This window comes from Rhipicephalus microplus, chromosome 9 (assembly GCF_043290135.1).
Source record: "Rhipicephalus microplus isolate Deutch F79 chromosome 9, USDA_Rmic, whole genome shotgun sequence".
Taxonomy (NCBI): domain Eukaryota; kingdom Metazoa; phylum Arthropoda; class Arachnida; order Ixodida; family Ixodidae; genus Rhipicephalus; species Rhipicephalus microplus.
In genome coordinates this window covers 7,476,746-7,494,949 of record NC_134708.1, presented here as the reverse complement: position 1 = coordinate 7,494,949, position 18,204 = coordinate 7,476,746, and the positions used below count along the sequence as shown (strand labels likewise).

The following is an 18,204-nucleotide window of genomic DNA, read 5'->3' as shown; positions in this document are numbered from 1 at the left end:
AACACTGCAAGGTATGCAAATCGCAAATGTAAGCCTTCTATAGGATAACTTGAAGCGGCCAATGTGGCGCGCACAGTCATGCGCTTCCTTAACGCGTAGGCATGCACCGGGAACAGAAGCCAGGCTAGCCATTGAGAAGACGATGCGCAAGATTACGTCATCGCGTTCTGATTTCCTCAAAGTTGTCGTAAGTAAAACCAAGCCAAACACTGCGTTGTCGACAACCTCAGTGCCACCTGAGTGCTGGTCTAGCCGTCATATTCAACAACGTCTCTGACGAAGCCGCTTTGAGGAGCCTGCAGGATACCAACAACGAAAAAAGAGAAAGAAGACGACCGCCCGTCTGTAGCACCAAGCCACGAGGAAATCCGTACGAATTTCTTAGAAAGAGAAGGTTTTTAGTTGCCGAAAAATTCGTCCTGGTCTGGGCTTCGAACTTTGAGGCAACGCCTTTCCGAAGTGGTCACTCTATCAAATGAGCTAACCAGGAAGCTAGCAGCTGACCACCCGAGGGCGAATTCATCGACAACTCGAAACCGTGACATGGACACAAGTGTTGCAAAGTTTCTCATTTGCAACGAGAAAGAGTCTGCAACAACGTCAAAAACTTCCCTTTTAAGCGAATGAAAATAGTTGACTCGGAAATGCGGGTGAGTGGTTTGTCCGCTGTCTCTTCAAAGTCGAGGGCCTGAGGAGAGAGCTGGTGACGAGGCAGAGTACGGAGAGAAGTGATATATATAGCTTCAAATCCTCTAAGTACGTGCTTTCGAGCGCTTTCCCCCGGAGATGCGCTAAACATGTTTCCCACAACAATATCGTATAGATCTGTCAGATTTGTTCCTTCGTGCTCCTTTCTTGTGGCGCGAAGCAACGCCGCCACTGCATCAGCGTATGCAGTATAGCGTCGCAGTGACGCTTCCCCATTGGTTGCTCGCATAACACCACGACTGGCGACACGCTATCTCAAAACATCATATCTTTTACAGAGCCAGCGTGACAGCCAACACAGTGAACACGAGGAATGCAATACGCCGTCCCAAATATCTGTGCACAACTGAAAAAAAAGATTACTTCGTATGATTTCCGTAGTGAGGCGCCGTATGAGGGGCTCCCTCCCCCATGACAGCAAAACACCAGCGAAGGCTAAGCGATGGGCGAGAGCAGGGAAGGGGCTAAAGGAGAGGGTGGTGAACGGCTGAATCGGGCGCATTCGGCTGGCATTGATAAAATAGAGGAGGCGTTGCTTCAACAACTTTAATTCCAGCAAATGCCAGCCTGTATATCCGTAAAGTTTCACTTCATATATTCGAGCACATTGGTGCCATCAGTCTATCCACTAGGCAAGCAGGAAAGCCCTCTCCCGATCTAAAAGGACAACTGATCGTGCACTCACACACGAGTCACAAATGCGTCCGAGAGATAACTGAAGCCCAAGCTATCTCTCGCAATAATCTTTACGTTTCGCCAGTACAATGCGAAATTCAATAATAGGTGCGCAACCACATTCCAAGCAATCTACCGACGAATGGCCATAATTATTCTTGTTTTTAACATTGAACTTGTGTTCGCGAAAACGATCGTTAAGGCATCTTACCCGTCTGACCTATACATTTATTACCACAGGTCAGCGGAAGGCCATAAACCACCCCTTTACACAATCCACAAAAAAACTTTGTGGTGATGCTTGAAGCACCTGACAGCTGGCCTGCGGTGCGGGTCAGCGATCATGGGAATGATAGGTAGTACACGGATTTGTTTAATCTTCGTACTTCTGGCTCCATGTGTGTTCGTGCGAATTGGAGCTGTTTTCTCACGAAACAAAAGTCGGCCAATGTTCAGCGGTTGCGCTTCACTACCATAATATTTTAGGCTTAGGTTCAAAAGGGTTAGTTCTTTATTTAAAGACAAAACCAAAACACAGCAACAAACGGAGCCACAAGTGCCATTCGCTACCCGCAAGTACAGAGATTAAGCAAATCCATGTCTTACCCATCATTCCCATGGTTGCTGAGCGATCGCAGCGCCAGTGTCCCTTCTAGTTAGTTTTATAAAACTCTATGAGTCAAGTTACAATGAATAGACTGGTGGCGCCACCGTGCACTGATATATAAGTTGACGTTTACTAAAAATAAAATTATTGGAGTTAGCGCATTGTGTTGTTTCTATGTTAGCGCTCAATATGTCGTCTGGTTTTCATGTACACATGCGAGAGCTTGGTTCGTAGGTATGCATACAGGCATAGATTGTAAATGTAGAATAATTTATTGTACTGAAAATAATGCCATGGAAGATAGATTCAGCCTTTCTGAACTGCTACGGCCACACCGGCTCCAACAGCTCCGGATACAACGCCGCCGGCAATGGCCGCAATTAAAGGCAGCAGGACTGGAAGGAACTGCTCGTCGGTTCCGTCACCCGTGCTGTTGATTCCCTGAAGAGCCTGAATAAGTTCTTCACGGTGTTCCATGATGGAATGGAAAAGTTTCTCGATGAGGAGTTTCTTGGCATCGTCCGTGCTCATTGCTGGCTTGCTCAACGTGGCTGCTTGAATTTCTGTTCCGCGAAGTGAGACAAAGAATGAAAAACGCATGAATTAGGCTTGCATTCAAATCAATGCGTGGAAGGCGGTCAAATAATATTGCATAAATAAATAGCATGTCAGAACGGCTATTGTAACAGACACGCGTTTTATGCCTCAATAACGACGTTGTATCAATAAAATTAATGCACGGCTATACAAAATTCTGGCGTAAAATAGCGCACTGTACTTTTCTCGAGCTAGATAGTCTGATTATATAACAGTGCAGAGGACCAACAAAGAAAACGATGCACTTCTACAAAACGGAACTTCTGAAATGAAATAGACGGCCGTACAAACGTTATCCGGACTTATATTACAATTTTGTGAGCATCGAATTATAAGCCACTCAATTTGACGCCAATTATTGTCTTACCACTTGGGCTTACCTCACACTGCCGCATGGCTTTATTAAGCTATACAGAAACAAAGGCAAATTACGAAACCTGCCGCGGATTTAGAACAGAAAATCAAGTGAAAGGCAGCAAAGACGTTAATACGTCCAACGTTTTTAGATATTGGCAGTATCTAAAAACGTTCGTATGTCTAACCAAGATGAGCCAAGATCAATTATTGTACTTACGGCACAAATGCCCCAGGATGAGGAGAGCCAAGATGACGTAGCACTTCATGGCGAATTAACGATCTGTGATGAAGAACGTCATGGCAATCAGGTGAAAAAAAATGTGCCACACGTTTCAACGTTTTTTTTTTTTTTGCAATCAGTAAATCATGCTCATTCAGTCTGGTGATTCACGAAGAAAGAATTATCGGTCTTCCCTTCTTTAGATGTTTATTTTCTAGATTAGAAAACACATTGTGTTTCGCGATGTACCACACCAAAATCTCTCATTCATAAAAGCTTTTCGCTCCAGCCTTGCTATACATTCGATGGTCCTATTGTAAGCAATGAAGCAATTTCATAAAACAAGAACGACATGACAATCGAGTATTGGTTTGAATGGCAGTGTTTACAACGTGCATGCCACCAACACAGCGACAGCACTGATATTAACCACTAAACTTTTTTTTTTCGGTCAGAGCGTAAAGCAATTATTCCGACTAGGTCTCTATATTAGCATTTAGGTGTGACTTAGTTGCAAGGTAACAATATAGACAGAAAAGACTTCGCTTACCTAAAGGTATGTCGTAAGGAAATTGGTGACGAAAATCGTCGGCTTGATTTGATCTTCACCCTGAGAACTCGACAGCTGCTTTAATGAAGCACAGGGAATGGGCTGGATTTTTATAGCTGCGAGCAAATGGAAGTTTTTTTGCTGTTTTATGCAATTCAGCAAAAGATAACTTTAAACAATAGCCGGTGAGCATGCATTCTCTCTAATTGTGAGAAGTTCAATGATACGAAATCTCAGGTGCCCTCCCGACCTACCGGGTAAATGGGGGCAAGTAGGGGATTGCGTGGATCGTTGGCTGGTCATACTGCTTTTCTTTCCTTCTTTCAATCACTCCTTTATATATTTACTTCCCTCTTTCCTTTCTTCCCCTCTTTTTTTCCTTCTCATAACAATATTTCCCATCTGGTCGCAGGTGTTCAGAGTTTACAGGAAAGAAAATGATTTTTTTACAGAAAGATGTTTGTGTTGCGGGACCAGCTTCGCCCGCAAGTCCCATCTAGCAGTGCTGGCTGCCTTCCGTTCAAGGCGCCATAGGCGATCGCCGCCCTGCGTGCCCGGTCGTCAAGAACATCGCATGATCAAGGCTAACGATGGAAGAAACTTCTGGCGCTGTTCCACGCTGTCTTAGTCAAGGAAAGGGGTGGGGGGACCGGGTATAACACGGAAGGTTTATGTTAGTGTGGATCAGTGTGTTTCTCAAAGCACCATGGCCACTGTGCGGGACCTTCTGTTCGGTGCATTTTATGGATATACTGCTGCATAGATATGCGGCCTCTTGGGAACCATCTACATTTTTACCCTTACTTTGATTTGTTCTGTTGGCGGAAGACAGCACACTGCAACACTTGGGGGTCACGGTTCTTATCATCAGTCGCACGCTTATACGTGCGGGACCTGACCTGCCAAGCCGGCAGCTCGAGCTCGTTATCGATGCTCTCTGAAGGCAGCGATTGCGCCGACGTGTCTTTATTGTAATCTGTTATTGCGCGTGGAGTTTCACAATGGTACCATTTGGTGGGATGCACATGGGAACCACAAAACGCACACGAGCGCCGCAAGATGCTTGCTGATTTTGAAGAATGCTTGCATTGAAGCGAACAGAAAAACTGATAAGGTTGACCCAAATACGTTATCTAATGCTGATGTAAGTCGATGGACATAACCAGTTGCAAGTGTCTTTCGCACCATCACACATCATTCACTCCGGATGTGAGGTGCATATAGTATAATTATTTACTTGGTCAGAGATGTAGATAGACAAAGTACCCTGCTTGGAAGCCGGCATCATTTACTGGCTCAGTTAGGTGAATATATGTAGCCGGCAACATTCATTCCAAAGATGCGGTGCTTCCACAAGATAGGCTTGAAGAGTGTAGGCGGGCTCAAAGCAGTGTTTGCGCTTTCGACAACCTCAGTACGATGGGAGTGGTAGTTGGGCTGTGACTTTGAAGGAGGCTTCGATGTCGACTTTTACGAGCCCACAATGAGGAACTTGAAGGCCACAGAAAAAGTAGACAGGGAAAGCGGCCCACAACTACCTCAGGTCAGCCGGCGGGCCCATGCGGTTGCGGATAAGCTGAGCCTATTTGCCCCGACTAGGCGGCTAAGATGGGAACACGAATTTGTTGCGTCCTGCTGGACCTATTACAAGTTGTTTTCATTCATTCATTCATTCATTCATTCATTCATTCATTCATTCATTCATTCATTCGTTCGTTCATTCATCCATTTGTTCATTCATGACGTCATTTCCAACCGAGCGAGAGCAGTTGGCTTTGAAAGGCAGAGCATTGAAAAGTTAGCACTGACCCTATACAGGGCATCACTCAGGGCCCAAAGGGAGAGGAGGTGACGCTGGTGCAGCAAAGCTCAGTGAGTTGCCGGATTTTCAAATCACAATGGTAACATTACCACCGGCTAGGTACCCCGTACACAAATAACTTTTTACACAACGTTACTCTGATGGGGAGTCCTCGGTGCGTTTGTGGCCACGTATATAGATTAGGCCGCGACCGCTTTTATTAGTATGCCTTCTATACTACGAAAAAAACAAACAGCGATCAATACTCGATTGCTCGAACTGCAATTCACATGAATATCTTATAGATAGCTTACATATACATTAAAAACACGCATATATTGGCATTTAACAAGTTTCTCAAAGCGATCAATATTGTCGTAAATTATTGAGTAAAGCATTTACTATAGCGACCGCTCTTGAATGTGTATGTTATGTGACCATCTTGCATTAAGCGTACCTTCGTACTTGTGTAAAGATATTCTGTCCCCGTGTCGGGAGATCATGCCACTTTTTATTTCTGTTGCGTGACGGTTTTTACACGTAGGCTCATTTGTTAAAATATTGGTGTCCATTTGACTGAATTTCGTTTGAACTTCAGTGTTGTGTGCCTGGAAATATATATATCAAAACGTTTATTTGAAAAAAAGAGAAAAAAAAGATACGGGGAGCTTGTGGGTGGGGCCCTATTCCAGGGCTCCACTGGCTTTAGCGGCCCGCTGCGCCTGGTCGAGGAGCGCCGGTTGCACCCCCAGATCCTCGCTGGCGAGCAAAGTCTCCCACTGCTCCCTTGCGGAAAATTTCGCCGGCTATTTGCGGCGAGTTAATTTCGGTTGGCCTTTTCCGACAATCCCACGTTATGTGGGCGAGAATGGGCCTGCCTCCGCACCACGGACAACTATCGCTGTACATCGCAGGGTGAATGGCATGCTTCCACGAAAGATTTGGATATGTGTTAGTTTGTATACGGCGCCAGTCATAAGAATTCCGGCCGGGTAAAGCTGTGTGTGGTACACTGTACCTTCGTCGCTCAAGCCGTTGGTATTCAAGGATATCTCGCGGTATAAAAGGGCTGTCGTCGGAGTGGTAGGCCACTCGGTTGGTCAAAGCACGAGCTGCGCCATCCCCTCTTTCATTGCCATCGAGTCCTGTGTGACCCGGGCACCAGATGATAGCATGGTCCTGCGTTAGGTCCGGTCCTAATAGGCGAATGGTGTTGTGTGGTAGTCTGCTCGTGAAAAAGAGTCTACATGCGACCATGGAATCGGTGAGAACAAGGGACGATCGTCCCAGAATATCCTTAGCTTTAATAGCAAGCGCGATAGCTAAAGCCTCAGCGTTATTCGTGCACGGGCTCGTGCCGTGGCGCAAGCCAAAATGCATTGACCCGGGGCCGCTCCTACGACTGCGAGCGCGTACTTGTTCGTGCCGCATAGGGCGCCATCTATGTACACCGTGTCCGGATTGTTCCCGAATTGCTGCTGTAACTTGCGAGCTCGTGCACTCCTATATACGACCTTTGTGATATCGGGGCTCATGTTTTTCGGGATAGGGGATACTAGAATCTTTTCATGTAGCTGTTTAGCCATGGACTCCAGTTCCTCTCCCGCATATTGAGGACGAGCTGGGTAACCTACACCGCGTAGCAAAGTTCTCCCTGTAGTGGTTAAGTTAAGCCTCTCCCGTTAAGAAATGAGCACCGCTGCTCATATTTATTGTGTATATCAAGGGCTTCGAGACGTTCTGTGGACGTTCCAAGTGGTAGGCCGAGAGCCGCCTTGTACGATGTTCGTATCAACGCATCTAGGGCCTTTAAATCGGTTTTATTGATCTCCTGGAAAAGTTATATGTTAGCCGACTGAGGACAAAAGTCTGAACCAGCCGGAGCGTCTCAGGTTCCTTGAAACCTTTTCGGTGATAGGTGACTCTATAAATCATACGGGAGATCTGATTCACCGTTGTTCTGAGGGTTTTTATTGTGTGGTCCACTCACTTGTTGCTCTGTAGCCACAGTCCGAGGAATCGCATTTTCTGTACCTCTTTTATTTTGTGGTCTCCTAGAAAGAGGTTGACCGGCTCGTGAATGCGGTGGCCTCTGCCTCGGATTCTAATAAATTCACATTTATCGGGAGCACAGCTCATTCCGCTCTGATAAGCGAAGTCGTCAACAGCGGTCACTGCGTCTTGTAGGATTTGCTCTTTTTGTCCCAAAGAGCCACTGTTGGCCCATAGGGTAACATCATCCGCATAAAACGCGTACTCTAGCCCTGAAACACTGTCTAGTCTTCTTGCTAAGCGTCTCATGCCGATGTTGAAGAGAAGAGGAGATAGTATCGCCCCTTGTGGTGTGCCTCTATTGGGCATAGGAAACGGATCTGAGCGTGTATTGCCTAGGCCTATTGTAGCAGTGCGAGAGGTTAGAACAGAGGGAACGTAGTCATATATCTTTTGCCCACAACCGATGTCATTTAGCTCGGATAAGATGAGCTCATGGGACATAGTGTCAAATGCGCTTTTCGAATCAAGAGCTACGACGAGATGTTCTGCACCAACCGTGGTATTGCAGAGTACCTCTTCCCGAAGTAGAAGGAAGACGTCCTGCGTTGACAAATGTTGGCGAAATCCAAACATGCTTGTTGGAAAAAGGTTCCGATCTTCAATCTAAGTCGTGAGACGTGTGTGAATCACCTTTTCGAATAGTTTGCTAAGACAAGATGCTAATGATATTGGTCTTAGATTTTGTAGGTCGGGTGTTTTTCCTGGCTTGGGAAAAAGAATAATTTCAGCTTCCTTCCAATGTTGAGGAACCAGGCCCTTCTCCCATACCTGTTCATTAAAATACCGAGTAAGTTGTTCCAGGATTTCATCGCTCAGATTCCGAATCATCGCGTTTGTTAGCTGGTCAGGTCCGGCGGCAGTATTGCGCTCTGCTGCTTGCGCGGCCGCGAATAGTTCTGCCTTGGTGATCGGTGCGTCAAGCACTGCGTTTTCCTGGCCTTGGTATGCTAAAGTGCACGGGGGAGTTGTGAACGCGCCTATGTACTTGTCTCGGAGCTTAGCGAGGAGGGCGTCATCTGTTCCTAGAAATTCCCCAGCGAGCTTCTTAAGAGTTCTGTTTGCTGCCGTTTTGGCTTTACCAGGTTCCATTATGCTGCGCAGTATTGCCCACGTCTTGGAGGTGTGTAAGGCTCCCCGGAGTGAGTCGCAAAAATTCGCCCAGCTCGGCGTCTCCAACTGCTGCGCGTAAGCGTTTGCCCACTCAGATATCTCAGCAATTCTATGGCGCAATTTTCTATTGAGTCGCTGTTGTTTCCATCGCTTGGTCAACCCTCTCCTGGATTCCCACATATGTATCAGATGGCTATCAACTACCGGGGTTTCCGCTGTGAGCGCAACCCGCTTAGAAGTTGCTTTGTGAGCCTCTCGTATGTGCGTTGCCCAATCTTCAGCGCTATCCGGTAAAACTTTGGGCAGTGGGACTTTACGATAAGTTACCCAATCTGTTAATACAACATAGCCATGAGACTGCCAAATTTTGGGGGAGGCAATCGACACGCTCAAAATATAATGGTCACTGCCGAGATTCTCTTCCAGGTTGCTCCAGAACACCTCGTAAACATTATTTATGAATGTAAGATCAGGAAATGTGTCTGCGCTGACGCTGTTACCCAATCTTGTCGGGTGTTGCGGGCGTACAAGAAGTTGGAGCCCATGCGCATCAACAACTCGCTCGAGTTCCCGGCCTTTCAGGGTATCTTTTCGGTACCCCCAGGTAGTGTGAGGGGCATTAAAGTCCCCGAGAAGCAGTAGTCGATCCTGGATGCTAGAATTACTCTCGGCATACCGAATGAGTGCGTCAAAATCGGCCCTCTTTTCCTTAGGGGAGCTATATACGTTCGTAATTGTGGTTTTGGCTTTGCTACGTTCGTGCGGTAGTATACTTAATATTTGGTGGTTAATGCTGCTAGTTACCAGATAATCTATACTAATCGCTATTTCCTTAAGAACCAATGTCGCGACATTAGGGTAGTCTGGATTTGATATCGTGTAGTAGCCACTCAATTTGACTGGCTTATTGCCAACCTCTTGTAGACAAATGACATCAGGTTTGACTGGCGCCGTATTAAGAAATTGTTGTAGAGCGGCAATTCCATTGCCAAATTTCGAGATATTCGGTGTGAGCTCGTGTTTTACTCGTTATGGATGGTGCTATCGCTGTCCGAGGTTGGGAGTTGCTTCGGACAACCGATAGACGAAGCACCCGGGCTGCTTTTAGGCAACAGCAGCCCTTAGGTTGGCAATAGATTCATCGACATAACTTTTTAGGTTCTGGAATTCGGCAAACATTTGCTGCTGAAAGCTTTGCATGCTTTGCAGTTGCTGCATTACTTGTTTTAATGTACCTTCCATAAAATTAGACTCGATCGTAACCTGGCCAGAGGTGCCGGTTGCTTTAGAAAGTGTTTTTTGGCTCGATTCCATACCGCGGTTAGCTTTGAGGGAGGCCAACTCTCGTTTTATTTCTGCCAAGCTCTCACGGAGGAGTTTGTTCTCGCTAATATTTTTTTTATATTCTTGATTAGCCGTTATAAGAGCAGCGCGAGAAGCAACTTGTGCATAGCTCACCTCGCCATGTTCGGGCGCTTGCTTGATCGCAGAGCCTGGAGCCCCGTATTTAGGTGACGTGTGAGTGAAAATGGGGTGGGGTCTTGTGAGTAGAGTCCTTCCGGGTCTGGGATCTCGATCTAGATCTGTTTCTAGAGCGGAACCTTGGGCGAGTCTCTGGCGACTCCGGACAGTGGTCCAGGGCAGGTTTTTTCATCATCAGAACTTAACCAGCGGGAGCGTTGAGGTGACTTTGGGGAGGTGTCATTCAGAGTAGGCTGGTGCACCCTAGCCCTTGAGGTTCTTTCTTTCGGAGATTCGAGTCGTTTTCTGCAGCTTCGGTCACCTGTCAAATGACCCTCGCCACAAGCTGCACACTTCGGAGAGCACTCATGTCCGGTTGCAGGGTCCCGTTGTCCGCAAACGCGACACACTTGAGTATCCGGCTGGGGGCAAACGTCCGAACGGTGACCAACCTGATGGCACACTTTGACACCTGGGTGGTAACCTTGTAGGGGCGGCAAGCAAGTTCTCCGCCATAGTAATAGACATAACGAGGTGTAATCCCTCCAAAAAATGTTATAACTGCCGTCTTGGTGTTTTTAAACATCCGTGCTTGCAGAATTTCGACCCCTTGGGTGCGTATGCGGAGATTGGCTTTTAGCGCTTCAGGCGTCTTTTGGGGGTCTAAGCCGTGAATGACACCCTTAGTTGTCCCTTCGGTTGTCGCTACGTTGACTGAGTGTGGCCGGCCGTTGATCTTTAGGGTGGAAATATGCCCCACGTGGTCCACCACTGTCTGGTGCGGCGTCGAAACAATGAAGATGTTGGAACCTCGCTTGATTCTGAGCGAAAATTGCTCACTAGATATTTGTCCGCTGCAAGCTTCTATCACGGCGTCTGCCAGTAGTGGACTAGTCAGGGACTTGACCGGTAGCCCTTGGTGTGGTCGCACCACTATCTTGAAGTCGTCTTTGGGTAAGGGGGTGTTAAGTTTGGCCCGGAAATTTGTCTGGGCCGACGCCATTGTGCGTAAGCCGGTCTACTGGGGAGGCTCTCAATCCCTTCGGCGCCTAGTCTGCCAGACGCTGTCGAAGATTTGAGCAATTACCCAGACAATGTGGCAAGCAAAGGCGAGTTCTCGACTTTCAAATGCGGACCCTTTCGTCGTCTCTTCGAGCAGAAGCGGTGACTGATGCCCTCGGCGACTCATCTGACGATGGGGAGGCTGTTGTGACCGGCGCCAGAGCTGACGGGGGAGCGGCGCTCTTTTTATTCTCAATCACGTAGCCGACCGGCAGGCTGCCTATGCTCGCCAGGCATTGTCCCTGCTAGCCCGAGGGTGAGACGTCGTGTCGCCACGACGCCGTTAACCGTTCGAGAGAGGACAACAAAGACAGTATCTTCCTTGGAAGAGACCGCGGCGGCCACCGCAAATCACCCCGCTAATTAGGCGAGCCGTGCGGCGGACCCTTTGATGTATGCTGTCAGGAGCGTGGTACCTCTCGACTAGTGGCAATCACACGACGAGGAAGAGCCCCGCTGGCGCCACCTTGCAGTGCAGTGATCACGACTCAATATTACACGTTCACGTGGACCGTGCATGCTTGTCCCCCTCACCTGATGTGTGTGTGTGTGAGTGTGATTGGTGTTCCACTCAAAGAGGAGGAGCCCGACAGGGCTTAAAACGACGCCGCAGAGTGCTGGACGTCGCTTTGAACCATGTAACGGTTGAACCACCACGCTCGTGGTTTGTGGAACCACTAACCCTTCTTTGCTGTAAATACGTGTAAATAATGCCATAAACCTGTTTGTTTTCGTATCCTCTTCTTGTCAGCGTTCAGTTCCTCCACCCGCGGTTACACCACGCTACCACAGGAGACCGGGTAAACCCCCATTCGCAACAACTGGTGGCAGCGGTGGGATGCCATCAGCAACTTGCTCCTTTCAACCTTAACAGAGGGTAGCCGCCTGTGGGCAGGCCTGTATTTAGATTTTCTGTTTGCTTCAGCAGTGGATAATTGTTGGTCGTACGAGGTCGTCGAAAACTCCGTGGACTTGGCCTTCTTTTCTTTCGCAAGAGCCTTCATCTGCCGCAGAGTGAGCACCGTTTGCCAGGCTCCATCCGCTTGGTTTTGGCTGTCGGTCTCGGCATTCTCATCGTTGGTTTCATTTGGCGTTGAGAGGCTCTTAGCTGTAGAGTCTTGAAAATCCATTATATCAAGCTCTTGGCGTCGCGTGTCCGTCATCCGCGAGGGTCCGGGACGCCCAATAGCGTCTGAGGGTTCATTCGCAAGAACCATCGTGTACGCGCGCAACGCGCACGGTAGCGTTCCTGCAGCCGCCTACATGCAACACCACCTAGACTATTGACATAGTCTAGGTGGTGTTGCTACATGGCGGCGATGGCGTTGGCGAGCTCGCACGATAGGCAGGTGCGTTTGGGCTTCTAAAATAAAAAGTTCCGGTCATTTACAACTATGGTTGGTGTCAGTCGATGCGGAAAAACTTCAGGAAGCCATGGCAATAGTCGAAATTGGCCGCCCACATAAATTTCTACAATGGAGCCGGAAAATTCACGGAGCACTTGCGGACACGGCACTTCTTGTCGGCGCCACCTAGCGTCCTCCTGCCTGGAAATCATTTTTTTGTCATCTTCAGTGTCGCTACGTGAATTGAATTCATTATCTTTCTTTCTGTGTTTTGGCTTCACTGAATTATTCAAACTGTATCTACATGCAACTTTACGAAATGTTTCACCATGGATGCATTTTTCTAATATTATTTGTTACAAGGTGTACCTGGCGATACATCAAAGAGCCACCATTTGCTAAACATGATATAAAATACTGCGACACTTTTATTGGGAGTTCGTAAAAAAAAACTACTGCCGGCTATAGGTCTGGCGTAGAGCGTTAGGGCCAAACCTCATAAGCGCGAAAATGCACGCGACAGCGACGAGCGATGCGACGTAGATCGTCTTCGCGCGACTAGTCGCTAGCGCAGGCAAACCTCATTCACGCGACAGCTTCGGCGAGCGAACTCCACTGTTGCTGGCATGAGGCCGTCTACTCGCACCAAGAAAACCGCGTAGTGAACGGTATGCAATATAAAAATAAAATATATTGTTGTGTGATGGAACGGAAAGTGTTTATGAATGCATTGCAGCACTTCTGCAACCTTTTGCAACACTTGAGCACAGCACTTCCGGGCGATGAGCGACGGTTTCCAAATCTGGAGAACCGAGCGATCGCGCGAAAACGAGCACGCGAAACGTCGTGCGAATGCCCTGTTTCGCCGCATCGCTCGTCGCTGTCGCGTGCATTTTCGCGCTTATGAGGTTTGCTCTTTAATGATAATAATCGCTGGGGTTTCACTGGCCAAAAAACACATTTTGATTACAAAGCGCATCGTAGAGGAGGACTGCGGACAATTTTGTCTGCCTGGGGTTCTTTCACGTGCACCTAAGTTTAAGTACAAGGGCCCCTATTTAGCCCCCTTCAAAATAAGACCACTGTGGCCGGTTTGGACCCCGCAACATTCGTGTCAGCAGCCCTAATAAATGTGCCACCGTGCGGTGCGATAAAATGGTTCACAGCACGTGCTACCACTGTCCAGTGAAATCCGCATACTCGAAATTTCAAACAGGGAAACACTTTTTTGTACTTGTTTGTCTGGTTGATAAAGTGAGAGCATCCTTTTGGGTGTCAACCTTGCTTCCCATTGTAAATCACAAATGATTGACTGTGGCAAAATGTTTTATGTACGCAAGTGACAGTTTGGTTCGTAGTAATTTATGCAGGTCACTTCTATAGACTGTAGTTGTATAATAATTTATTGTTCTGAAAATAATGCCATGGAAGATATATTCAGCCTTTCGAAACTGCTACCGCTACACCAGCTTCAACAGCTCCGGATACAACGCCTCCGGCAATGGCCGTAATTAAGGGCACAAGTAGGGCTGCAGGGATCTGCTCGTCCGTTCCGTCGCCTGTGCTGTTGATTCCCTGAAGAGCCTCCAGCAGTTCTTCACGGTGTTCCATAATGGAATGGGAAAGTTTCTCGATGAGGAGTTTCTTGGCATCGTCCGTGCTCATTGCTGGCTTGCTCAGCGTGGCTGCTTGAATTTCTGTTCCGCGAAGCGAGAGAAAGAACGAAAAACGCATGAATTAGGCTTGCATTCAAATCAATGCGTGGAAGGTGGTCAAATAATATTGCATAAATAAATTGCATGTCAGAACGGCTATTGTTACAGACGCGTTTTAGGCCTCAATAACGACGTTGCATCAAGAAAATTAATGCACGGCTATACAAAATTCTGGCGTAAAATAGCACACTGTACTTTGCTCGAGCTAGGTAGTTTGAGTAATTATCAGTGCAGAGGGCCAACAAAGAAAACGATGCGCTTCTACAAAACGGAACTTCTGAAATGAAATGAACGGCCGTACAAACGTTATCCGGACTTGTATTACAATTTTATGAGCATCGAATTATAAGCCACTCAATTTGACGCCAATTATTGTCTTACTACTTGGGCTTATCTCACACTAGCGCATGGCTTAAATAAGCTCTACAGAAACAAAGGCAAATTACGAAACCTGCAGCGGATCTAGAACAGAAAATCAAGTGAAAGGCAGCAAAGACGTTAATATGTCCAACGTTTTTAGATATTGGCAGTATCTAAAAACGTTGGTATGTCTAACGAAGATGAGCCAAAATCAATTATTGTACTTACGGCACAAATGCCCCAGGATGAGGAGAGCCAAGATGACGTAGGACTTCATGGCGAATTAACGATCTGTGATGAAGAACGTCATGACAATCAGGTGAAAAAAAAATGTGCCACACGTTTCAACGTTTTTTTTCTTGCAATCAGTAAATCATGCTCAATCAGTCTGGTGATTCACGCAGAAAGACTTATCGGTCCCACCTTCTTTAGGTATTTTTCTAGATTAGAATATACATTGTGTTTCGCGATGTACCGCACCAAAATCTCTCATTCATAAAAGCTTTTCGCTCTAGCCTTGCTATACATTCGATGGTCCTATTGTAAGCAATGGAGCAATTTCATAAAACAAGAACGACATGACATTCGACTATTGGTTTGAATGGCAGTGTTTACAACGTGCATGCCACCAAAACAGCGACAGCACTGATATTAACCACTAAACTTTTTTGTTCGGTCAGAGCGTAAAGCAATTATTCCGACTAGGTCTCTATATTAGCATTTAAGTGTGACTTAGTTGCAAGGTAACAATATAGACAGAAAAGACTTTGCTTACCTAAGAGTATGTCGTAAGGAAGTCGGTGACGAAAATCGTCGGCTTGATTTGATCTTCACCCTGAGAACTCGACAGCTGCTTTAATGAAGTACAGGGAATGGGCTGGATTTTTATAGCTGCGAGCAAATGGAAGTTTTTTTGCTGTTTTTTGCAATTCAGCAAAAGATAACTTTAAACAATAGCCGGTGAGCATGCATTCTCTCTAATTGTGAGAAGTTCAATGATACGAAATCTCAGGTGCCCTCCCGACCTACCGGGTAAATGGGGGCAAGCAGGAGATAGCGTGGACGTGCTGGACATACTGCTTTTCTTTCCTTCTTTCAATCACTCCTTTATTTATTTACTTCCCTCTTTCCTTTCTTCCCCTCTTTTCTTTCTTCTCATAACAAAATGCCCCATCTGGTCGCAGGTGTTCAGATTTTACAGGAAAGAAAATGATTTTTTACAGAAAGATGTTTGTGGTGCGGGACCATGCAGCTTCGCCCGCAAGTCCCATCTAGCAGTGCTGGCTGCCTTCCGTTCAAGGCGCCATAGGCGATCGCCGCATTGCGTGCCCGGTCGTCGAGAACATCGTATGATCAAGGCTAACGATGGAAGAAACTTCTGGCGCTGTTCCACGTTGTCTTAGTCAAAGAAAAGGGGGGGGGGGGGACCGGGTATAACACGGAGTGTTACGGAAGTGTGGATCAGTGTGAGTTTCTCAAAGCACCATGGCCACTGTGCGGGACCTTCTTTTTGGTGCATTTTATGGATATACTGTTGCATAGATATGCGGCCTCTTGGGAACCATCTACATTTTTACCCTTACTTTGATTTTTTCTATTGGCGGAAGACAGCACACTGCAACACTTGGGGGTCACGGTTCTTATTATCAGTCGCACGCTTATACGTGCGGCACCTGCCAACCCGGCAGCTTGAGCTCGTTATCGATGCTCTCTGAAGGCAGCGATTGTGCCGACGCGTCTTTTTTTGTAATCTGTTATTGCGCGTGGAGTTTCACAATGGTACCATTTGGTGGGATGCACATGGGAACCACAAAACGCACACGAGCGCCGCAAGATGGTTGCTGATTTTGAAGAATGCTTGCATTGAAGCGAACAGAAAAACTGATAAGGTTGACCCAAATACGTTATCTATACTGATGTAAGTCGATGGACATTGCCAGTTGCAAGTGTCTTTCGCACCATCACACATCATTCATTCCGGATGTGAGGTGCATATAGTCAAATTATTTACTTGATCATAGATGTAGATAGACAAAATACCCTGCTTGGAAACCGGCGTCATTTACTGGCTCAGTTAGGTGCCTATATGTAGCCGGCAACATTCATTCCAAAGATGCGGCGCTTCCACAGGATAGGCTTGAAGAGTGTAGGCGGGCTCAAAGCAGTGTTTGCGCTTTCGACAACCTCAGCACGATGGGAGTGGTAGTTGGGCTGTGACTTTGAAGGAGGCTTCGATGTCGACTTTTACGAGCCCATAATGAGGAACTTGAAAGCCACAGAAAAAGGAGACAGGGAAAGCGGTCCACAACTTCCTCAGGTCAGCCGGTGGGCCCACGCGGTTGCAGATAAGCTGGGCCTATTTGCCCCGACTAGGCGGCTAAGACGGGAACACGAATTCGTGGCGTCCTGCTGGACCTATTACAAGTTGTTTTCATTCATTCATTCATTCATTCATTCATTCATTCATTCATTCGTTCGTTCATCCATTTATTCGTTCATGACGTCATTTCCAACCGAGCGAGAGCAGTTGGCTTTGAAAGGCAGAGCATTGAAAATTTAGCACTGTCACTCAGGGCCCAAAGGGAGAGGAGGTTACTCTGGTGCAGAAAAGTTCAGTGAGTCGCCGGATTTTCAAATCACAATGGTAACATAACCACCGGCTAGGTACCCCGTACACAAATAACTTTTTACACAACGTTACTCTGATGGAGAGTCCTCGGTGCGTTTGTGGCCACGTATATAGATTAGGCCGCGACCGCTTTTATTAGTATGCCTTCTATACTACGAAAAAAAAAACAACGATCAATACTCGATTGCTCGAACTGCAATTCACATGAATATCTTAGAGATAGTTTACATATACATTAAAAACACGCATATATTGGCATTTAACAAGTTTCTCAAAGCGATCAATATTGTCGTAAATTATTGAGTAAAGCATTTACTATAGCGACCGCTCTTGAATGTGTATGTAATGTGACCATCTTGCATTAAGCGTACCTTCGTACTTGTGTAAAGTTATTCTGTCCCCGTATCTGAAGGTCATGCCACTTTTTATTTCTGTTGCTCGACGGTTTTTACACGTAGGCTCATTTGTTAAATAATTGGTGTCCATTTGACTGAATTTCGTTTGAACTTCAGTGTTGTGCGCCTAGAAATATATATATCAAAACGTTTATTTGAAAAAAAAGATAAAAAAGAGAAAAAAGAGAAAAAAATATACGGGGAGCTTGTGGGTGGGGCACTATTCCAGGGCTCCACTGGCTTTAGCGGCCCGCTGCGCCTGGTCGAGGAGCGCCCGTTGCACCCCCAGATCCTCGCTGGCGAGCAAAGTGTCCCACTGCTCCCTTGCGGAAATTTCGCCAGCTATTTGCGGCGAGTTAATTTCGGTTGGCCTTTTCCGACAATTCCACGTTATGTGGGCGAGAGTGGGCCTGCCTCCGCACCACGGACAACTATCGCTGTACATCGCAGGGTGAATGGCATGCTTCAACGAAAGATTTGGATATATGTTAGTTTGTATACGGCGCCAGTCATAAGAATTCCGGCCGGGTAAAGCTGTGTGTGGTACACTGTACCT

The 18,204-nt window shown here is 46.9% G+C and overlaps 2 protein-coding genes across 2 annotated transcripts; both read right to left on the bottom strand.

The window, feature by feature from the left end:
• Window positions 1–2,243: 2,243 nt before the first annotated feature.
• Window positions 2,244–3,830, bottom strand: LOC119163406 (uncharacterized). Its single transcript, XM_037415394.2, has 3 exons — window positions 3,715–3,830; window positions 3,162–3,224; window positions 2,244–2,553 (listed from the first exon to the last, which is right to left on the bottom strand). The coding sequence occupies exons 2-3, from the start codon at window positions 3,208–3,210 to the stop codon at window positions 2,297–2,299; spliced, it is 306 nt and encodes a 101-aa protein (XP_037271291.2). The 5' UTR covers window positions 3,211–3,224; window positions 3,715–3,830; the 3' UTR covers window positions 2,244–2,296.
• A 10,104-nt stretch (window positions 3,831–13,934) lies between these two features.
• LOC142761688 (uncharacterized) lies at window positions 13,935–15,535 on the bottom strand. The gene is made up of 3 exons (XM_075873039.1): window positions 15,400–15,535; window positions 14,853–14,915; window positions 13,935–14,246 (listed from the first exon to the last, which is right to left on the bottom strand). The coding sequence occupies exons 2-3, from the start codon at window positions 14,899–14,901 to the stop codon at window positions 13,987–13,989; spliced, it is 309 nt and encodes a 102-aa protein (XP_075729154.1). The 5' UTR covers window positions 14,902–14,915; window positions 15,400–15,535; the 3' UTR covers window positions 13,935–13,986.
• Between the last annotated feature and the right edge of the window lie 2,669 nt (window positions 15,536–18,204).